The 8,971-nt window shown below is 40.6% G+C and overlaps 1 protein-coding gene across 1 annotated transcript in view; it reads left to right on the top strand.

Annotated features, from left to right (window-relative positions):
* Positions 1-8,971, top strand: part of cdkal1 (CDK5 regulatory subunit associated protein 1-like 1) — a 182,052-nt gene that overhangs the window by 133,504 nt on the left and 39,577 nt on the right. The window contains exon 12 of the mRNA XM_008323210.3: positions 3,653-3,715. Coding sequence (XP_008321432.1) covers positions 3,653-3,715 — 63 coding nt within the window. The remainder of the gene's footprint in view (positions 1-3,652; positions 3,716-8,971) is intronic.

Here is an 8,971-nt window from a genome sequence, read left to right as displayed (position 1 = left end):
CACATTCTGCTGCGCCAGAAGCTTATACAGGCATCGGCAAGATCACTGTCACCTTGCCGCTCGACACATATGGTACAAAGAGTGTCAGAGTTACACAGACTTGGTTGCAGGCGTCAGCCGTGTGTTGCGTTACAGAACCTTGATGTTCGCCGTCTTCTGCTTCATCCACCAGGATATTTTTGTGAGGTTCAGAAATTTCCTTTTAACTCAAAAAGTTAGTTTTTACTGCTGTAGAGCACATATGGCAAATTCAAGGCCCACGGGCCTAAAGTGGACCACCAGATAATTTTATTTGGTCCATCTGAGATTATTATGTGTATGGTTGTCTTCGAATAAATGTTTTTTTCTTAAAGAGTCTGTTATGGTGGTTATGGGTGGGTAAAACGAGTAATTTGTGGTTCTGCTTTTCTTCTCTTTTTGAATTTAAAGTCCAATTAAGCTTAAATTTGCCATAGACTGTTCAATACAGTTCATCTCCTTGACACCCCAGTTATACATAATATAAGGAAAAGAAAGAAAGAAAGAACTCCATTATTCTCTTGGGAGTTTCCTTCAGGAAGTACAAAACCATAAAAACACACGAAAAAAGACACACACAAAAAAATAAAAATACAACAAGAGAAGCAAAAAAGAAAAGCACCCCAACTGTTGAAACAGTGGACAGATTGTTATGGAGTCGACCAGAAACACAGTTAAAAAAATGTAGGAGAACAATTCACACAGGTATATAAAACTGAAGCCATTGGCTTCTACACGTCCTTTTATAACTCATCCTGACAGTCACATCTGTCTTCCTCACCGTAGCCTCCCCCAATCTGCTTCCCTAAATTAAAACATTGTAATTTGACATATTTTTTTTTGTGGTTTTTCTCTCTTACTAATTTATGAGCCTTAATTTGTTCCATTTACTGATAGACATGTTGTGGTCTTTTTCTTTTTTTTTCATGCTGCACTTAATAATTCAATATGCACAATACATCTGCTCAGCTGGTGTCATTATTTTCCTTCCATGTTACTGCGCTCTCGTATGTGTTTGGAGGACGTATGAGCTGGAGTGTGTACATGCATGTAATGTCATTTCCTGTTACATGTTGCATCCGTCTCTGGTAGCAACAGCAGATGGACACTCATGTAACAACCATCATTCATCATCATCAACATACGGACACAGACACGGAGACACCACACACACACACTCAGAATGACAATAACTTTCTGGGAGAAATGAATACTGCAGCCACCTGTGACATTTAACACTGTGTTAATGCCGGTTGTGAGGCTTATTTCAAAAATAACACCGTTGATCTCGTAATAATAATAACAACATTACACACAAATGTGAGAGAGTAAGGGCCCTGGCTTCTAACAAGTATGTAATTGGAAAGTAAGTCTTGACAAATGCTGCCTGTCACAGTGCTGATAAATTCCATGTTTACAGAGGATGAAAAAGTCTTTGTTATGAGCCTGTATTAATAGAAGGAACCTTGTCCTTTTCCCCTGGTTTTGGATCCTTTGGTATAGAAAACGAACTACTTGTCAGTACATCAGTGTAGATTAAAAAAAAAAATTATATAAATTATATACATATATATATATATATAATTTATATAATGAATATACAATGTATGAATATATAAACTATATATATATAAGCAAACTATATATATATAAGCACAAATAAATAAATCATATATAAGTAACTGTCCATCATATATATATGTCACATAAAAAGTTATAAGGCATTTAATGTCCATTGTTTTCATCATCTTGGTTTTATTGTTGGTATATTTGGTATTTTGTCTGTGCGTGCGTGCGTGTGTGTGTGTGTTCATACTATTGAACTGGATAAATTCTGCTGGGAGCTCATTGGATGTTGAAAAATCCTTACCTGCAGTCGCTGCTGTTGTGCTCTGACACACACACACACACACACACACACACACACTGAAGATGCAGCATCACTGAGTAGAGAATGATGGTGAAAGTGATGAAGGGATGGTAGGAAGAGGGAGACTGGTGTGGAGCAATGGTGCAATGATTAGAGGATTACTCTCACCTGAGATGCTGCAGGCAGTAAGAGTGAGAGATTAAGGAGGGACAGACTTGTAAGGAGGGATGATGGCTGAGGGAGTGAAGACAGAATGATTAGTATGAGTTTTCCCCTCACTGATGAAAAACACAGGGAACCAACAGGGAGGGTGAGCAGCCAGGAATACGTGGAAAGCCAGAGACAACAGGGTGTGGGGGGGGTGAGGGGGGGGATTTGGAAAATGTGGAGAGCTTTGGCACAGAAAGCGAGAAGAGAACCTGGATGGCAGACGGGCAGGGCCAATAATTATGGGATTGTGAGGAGCCTTAGGTGAACGCGGTCTGAGTAAGACGCGGGTTAGATACAGAGCACGGGGGGAAAGCGGCAGAAGCGCTTATATGGAATGGAGGGAGACAAGGGCAAGGTGCGCTGAGAGGTGCAGGAATGAAAGGAATAATCTCAGCAGAGAGGGAGAACGTCAAAGCAGTTGGCTGAAGGCAACCAGTACAATCATCACCTCATACCTCGTACTTTTGTTTCACCTGTCTTCTTTCATCTCTGCAGTTTTCAGTTCGCGTGTTCACTGCTGCTCAGGTGACTTTTTGCAGCTGGATTTTCTTTCTTTTCTTTATTGTTAAATAAGTACTTCAGCAGTCACCTATAGTAATTTGATGCAGTGGAAGAAAAAAAAACTCAAGTCAAACTTTCATAAGTTCATGAGCTGAATATAATTATTTGAATGTTTTTTTCTCCCTGCATTGATCTGGCTCCACATCCTCCAGCTGCCTTCGCCTGTCCTGCAGCAGGGCTTATCTGTCATTCTGTAATGATGCCTGTGTGTGTGATAGCGGAACGACTTGTAGGTTGTCTGCACCATATGTACAGCTCACGCCTAAGGACACTCAATTCCACCCTATAGACGCTGGAAAAGACGCAGGGAGAAAGGGAATATGTGGGGGAATCACGGCAATAAGTGCACGGTCCCTGTAGCTACTGTAGGCTGTGCATATATTCTCCCCCGTTAGCCAGACGTGGCCTAATCAGCAAGCTAATTAGCGCTCTTTGTAACTGCGTCGGCCTCGTGTAACTGATTGCATTAACGACTGCCACGCATCAAACAGTCATGTCTCACGCTTGTGCATCTCATTATAGATTAAGGACATGCAAGGTTAAGGCCAGACTTTTGAGTGGGAACAAAATGAGGAAAATTTTCTGACACAGCTGGTGGTCAAATAAATGTTTTTGGTTTTTTTCCCTTGCCGATGTGAAATCTATATTTCATAGACCTTATAAATTACTAAATGCTTTGTTCTAATTTGTGGTAATTTCTATTTTTCCCCCTCCGTTTCTGTTTAAGTGTCATGACAAGTTAACATCACTCTGGCTGCATTACTCTTAACGGCATGTATGTGCACAGAGCATATTTATCCCATAAGTTTAGACTCCTCCAGGCAAATGTTTATACATGTCTTATCTTCCTCGTGAACACTCCACAATCTGTCTCCATTAGGTGCTGCTGAAGCCATGCTTCTCCTATTGGTCTCTTCAGTTTCTGTTAGATGAACGCAATTCAATCATGTTTAAAACAAATGTGTTTTTTTTTCTTCCTTTTATCGTCTACAGAAAAAGCAGAGGACGAAAGAACTGTCACAACTTTTCCACTCGTACAACCCCTACGACCACAAGGTAAGACCCCTGTGTCGACAGATGTTTTGTGAAGAAAGTGTGTGTATATAAAGTGTCTGTATGAGTTTACATAAATCTAACAAAAAAAAAAAGTCATATTATCCTGGCAAAAACACTTGATGTCTGAAGACTTCTGCACTTCAGTGTGTTTCATCTCAGTTGTATTTTCTATCAAAAACTCACAGTATTGCTCTTCAGTCACCAGAAGATGTCACTCGACATTAAAAGTAGGTCAACATTGTTGAATTGCCTTTCACGGCTCTGATGAGTTAGTTGTCTCCTCAAGATGAACACCTCTTGTCAGCCATCGACTGGATGAGTTGTTCCTGATTACGGTGTTGTGTGTGTGTGTGTGTGTGCGCGCGCGCGCGCGCGTGTGGTCGTGTCACATGTGTGTGGACAAGGACGTGTCACATGCCTGTCTTCAGTCTAAGTGATGTTCTTGAAAATATAAAACATGAACACCATGTGGCACAACAGTAGCTTTTTGACCTCTGCGTGGTGGACGACAAGTCAGTTCATCCTTCATTGACAAACAATCCTACAAACCATACTTTTTAAGGCGACACACTTTCACGTCTATTGTTATTTGGGTTTTGTTGTACAGAGGAAAAACAGTGACGAGCTACAGCACGGTGGCTGCTGGGAACGTGTCGCTGATTGAAGCTTCATCCAGCAGATGTGGCCGTTTGTCATTTTTCCAACTTTTTTTTCCAAGAGTTTGTTCCTTGAGAAGAGTTTGTGCCTGTGGTGCAGTTGTTATATGTCACACGTTAATTAAAGGGATATAGGAGAAATCACGCTTTCACTGTGGCAGACACGGAGCTCTGCCTCCCACACACTCAAACACACACACACACATACAGAGACTATAATAACGGTACATGTGGAGCACACATGAGCAGGAGTCGGTGGAACAGAGCATACACACACACACACACACACACACAAAACAAACAATGAATGTAACTGAGTGAAGTTTTGAAGAAACATTCTTATTACTGCGTCTTCTTAATTATTATTTTTTGTTGGCAGTATCATATCAAAGAATAACTGTTTCGTGGTGTAACTCTGGACTAAACTTCACCTTGTCTAATGTGCTGCTAAGAACGCTGGCAATTACTGTAAATTCTGTGTACTATTGCAATAAGTACTTCCCCTCCTCCCCAAGATAGGCCCTTTAATTATGTATTATTATTCCATTGAATATTTCTAATGGATCATATGTACATGTTGTTTGTACTGCAGTGACACTACCTTCTGTTTTTATTTTGAAGCCCAAACTGGAGAAAACGGGGCTTGGTGTTAGCACGATTAGCTTACATTAGCAGGTGGGAAAATGCCTGCAAAAGGATCACTTTGAAGTGCAAGTCCATACTGTAATGTACTACCATACCTTTTCTTTGTTTAAAATAGACTTAAAGTTATTAAAAAGTTAGCTTACTTTCTCTTTGACATCTCTGTAATTCAACATTTTTACACTTCATTTATTGACCGTTGTATTCAACATTTTTACACTTCATTTATTGTAAATCGGTTACTTGTATAAAAAAAAGTATTTTTCTCTCTTTAGAATGAGCTGAATTGATGCACCTTGGAGTAAAAGTCAACCAATTTACTGATAATATTACAGATAATACTACAAATAGTCCTTATACAAATGTACTTTTGTCAGGTCAGGCAAGTTTATTGTGAGTCCACCACAGAGCTTAACCTAGAACGGTCGGCCTGAGGGTTTATTTATTTTTTTATAGATAGTGTGGGCATAAAAATAAATCCTTTTGCATTATAAACTCAGATAGCCTTGAGATATGATTGGACGATAATAAATCTAATGTCAAGCATGCTTCCTGCCAGATCAACCACGGCTCGTGCGCGACCTCACTCTTGTCTGCACACGGTGGGAGCACTGAAGCAAAATAGCTTGTATTAAGTCGGTGTTGCCGTTAGATAGAAATAAATGAACTCTGATAATGTCCCTCATTTTATATTAAAGTCCCTCAGGTGCGTGGCCTTTCAGTGTACGGTTTATGTGTGGATATTACGTGTATGTGTGTGCATGTAGTACGTGTTTGTTGGTTAGAGTCAGATAGAGAGACAGGACGAACATGAGGATTTAGGTAAAAGGGAGAATTATTTTTATTTTTAATGCCCATCCTCCTATAGGTCCGCTGAGGTCAGACTGACTGAAGTGGGGGAGGGAAGGGGTTGGGCTGGTGGGACTTTATTATTCAGTAGCTCCAGGCTACAAACACTGAATGAAACAGTGTTTTTAAATGAACTAATGGTTGTTGTTGGTTTTTTTGTTTTTTTTTTGTATCGTACTTGTTTCTTAACCTCCAGTGAATGGGTTCAAACCACGGAAGTAGGAAAAGACACAGGGGAACAAAAACGGCAGTGAGAGAAAACAAACATTAATATTTGTATTTCAATCAACTGTCCTGTTTATTTATTTGTCTGGTTTTTTTTGGGGGGGGGGTTGTTTCCTTTTTTTTTTTTTCATGTGCTTCTGTGGTCCAATGGATCTGAGTTCCATGTTTTCCAGCGTGCAATATGCATGTAGACAATCCATCTTGTGTGTGTTTGCTTATGTGTGTATGTGGGTTTGTTTGCGTGCACTGTGTGTGTGTGTGTGTGTGTGTGTGATGATTAATGTGAAGTATCTTATAGCCAGATGGTGCTGAACAAGGCCCATCCATCAGCAATGAAAAGACCAGTGGGCAGGAAGTTGGCAGAGCACTCTGTCTACTGCCCATGCCCTGCACTGGACACACACACACACACACACTCACACACACAGACACACACTCAGACTCTCTAAAGACTCGGCTGTGTAACCCACTGAGCCATGTTAAGCCATGTGTTTTGTTTTGGAATACAGGTTCTTCCTCATTTTTTTGGTGCCTGGGGCCCACATGAGTGATGGTGCCCCGCCCTCGATGCCAATTTTTGTATATAGTCTTGAATTGTACAAGTCTTCAGTCTATTCTGTCCCAAGAGGTGTCTTCAGTCTATTCTGACCCAAGAGGTGGCTTGATGTCGTTTTTTTTTGTTTTTGTCTTCAGTCTATTCTGACCCAAGAGGTGACTTGATGTCGTTTTTTTTTTTGTTTTTTTTGTGCAGAGAATCAGAAACAGCTCTATTGTCTGTGAGACATGGGACCCTGCATCTCTAAGACATTACAGCTGATTTAGCTTCTGTTGTATGTTTTACTGGAGTTGCTCTGCTTCCTGCACAACAGGACGACTTGAAGGTGACAAGCACCAAAACTGTTCTGTCGTTTAAATGCAGCAGGTGGCGACTGCTTTTTGGTCGGTCGGTGAGATATTCCAGGACGCTTGTCTGTGCTGACTGTATTTTACTCCCCTGTGCCAATGTGTGTTTAATTAGTGGTTTATTGGTAGAGTCCACATGTTCACACTGACATTTGCTGTCTTTACAGTTTTCTTCTGTCACCTGCTGTACTTTTCTTTTTTCCCCCTGTCCAGTTCCAGGTTGTGGAACTCCCAGGTCTTTCTCTGCCAACTCAATTTGTTTGTGTCTGTGTGTGTGTGTGTGTGTGTCTGTACACTCTCCACTGCTTCTAGCACAGCTAACAAAGCCCCTCTCACCCCTCATATTCCTCTAAACACACACACACACAGTTGCGACACATGCATTCCCCATGCTGTGTTTATTGGCCTGAATGACAGGGGTGACAGTTTTCCCTGAGGCAGGAGAGGAGGGACAAGCTGTCAGCATGGCCCATTGCATCTGCCCCAGCACACAAAACACAACAGAGAGAGAGACGGGGCCAGGGGATAAAAGGAGAGGTGGAGGTGGTTTAACAAATACAGAAGAACAAAACAAAAGGCAAATAAACCACTAATTACACTCAATAAACTTCTCCCCCAATTTAAACATTCGGTGACATGATTAGCCTCCAAAGAATTGAATTTTTTAAATGTATTTCTAGCTGTCTCCATTCTTTCTCTTTTAATTACTTCATCACTGTTGAATGAGAGTCTTCCCCGTACATTGTGCTGCTGTTGTGTTGTTGGTGAAAAGCTGACGTCCGTATTTGTCAAACTTGACGTTCGTCTGCTGCACTTTTTCTGTCTTTTAATTGGATTATTGTTCAGGGACAAGTGAAGGAGCAGATGAAAAGCCCGTAATGTTAGCCACGATAATCCACTGTGTGGTCATTGTTCTGCGCATTTTACATTTACAGTTGTGTCTTGCAATTTATTTTTTAAAATAAATAATGCTAAATATAAATATTTATATGATGTTTCCCTCTGGCAGAAGAAAGACGGTTCTCCCTGTACTTTTACCTTTCCCCAGAACTCTGCAAGATGAATATTTTTCTTTCAGAGAGAAGGGACAGTGCAGGAAGTGACTCACATTTACCTTATGGTTGTCAAAATGTCCTAAGAGACACTGACGTCCACAACTTATATTAGATCCTGTCACTTGTTTGGTTTGCAAACTTTTTATACAAATAATTTTGAAGGGATTTGTCAGCAGTTGAGGAAAAAATATGTATTTTAAACACAGAATATTGTCAGACTATTGACTATTAGCAGTGATGCTTATTTCTGTAAATGGGATGACATTTGAAGCTCAATTCCAAACATTTCTTCTCGAACAGTTTTTTTTTTCTTTTTTTTTTACTAATTTTTAAAAGCCATTTCCTCCTTTACTTTACTGCTAACAGGATAACAGACAGAAGAGTGGAACATTCTCATAATGATAAAAAGATGGAGAGTTATTGGAGTGTGGAGCAGCTGCAGATTCAACACACACACACACAGACAAACACACACACGTACACACTGCACACTGTTTTTTTTTTTGTGCTCCTCCATCAGTTCTAGGCAATGTGTTTTCTAATGATTCCCCCATAACCTGTACACTCGTGACACACACCTACGATATGTCAGCCTCTGATAATTGTGTCCTGGCTCTCTCTCCTCACTTATCTGTTATGTGCTGCACACATAGAGGAGCCAGATGGTGTAGAGGAAACTAATGGATTTTCCCCCGGGGACCAAATGTTCCTTAAGGCTGCAGATCGGACACATACCTGCTTCTGTCACTTCTGTCAGTCATGTCATCACTTACCGCGCCACACTGTGAATATACTGTTACACATCCACCCTCTGTGTATGAGCCATTTGTCTTGAAAAGCTCTGAAGCGCCATCTCAGTAATTGGTCTATCTCTCAGCAGCACTGATCTTACTCTGCAAATGTGTTAAAAAAAAATCTTAACGAGG

Source organism: Cynoglossus semilaevis, chromosome 13 (genome assembly GCF_000523025.1).
Source record: "Cynoglossus semilaevis isolate Cse_v1.0 chromosome 13, Cse_v1.0, whole genome shotgun sequence".
Taxonomy (NCBI): Eukaryota; Metazoa; Chordata; class Actinopteri; order Pleuronectiformes; family Cynoglossidae; genus Cynoglossus; species Cynoglossus semilaevis.
Note: the sequence above shows the minus strand (reverse complement) of the source record. Positions and strands in the feature narration are given on the sequence as shown.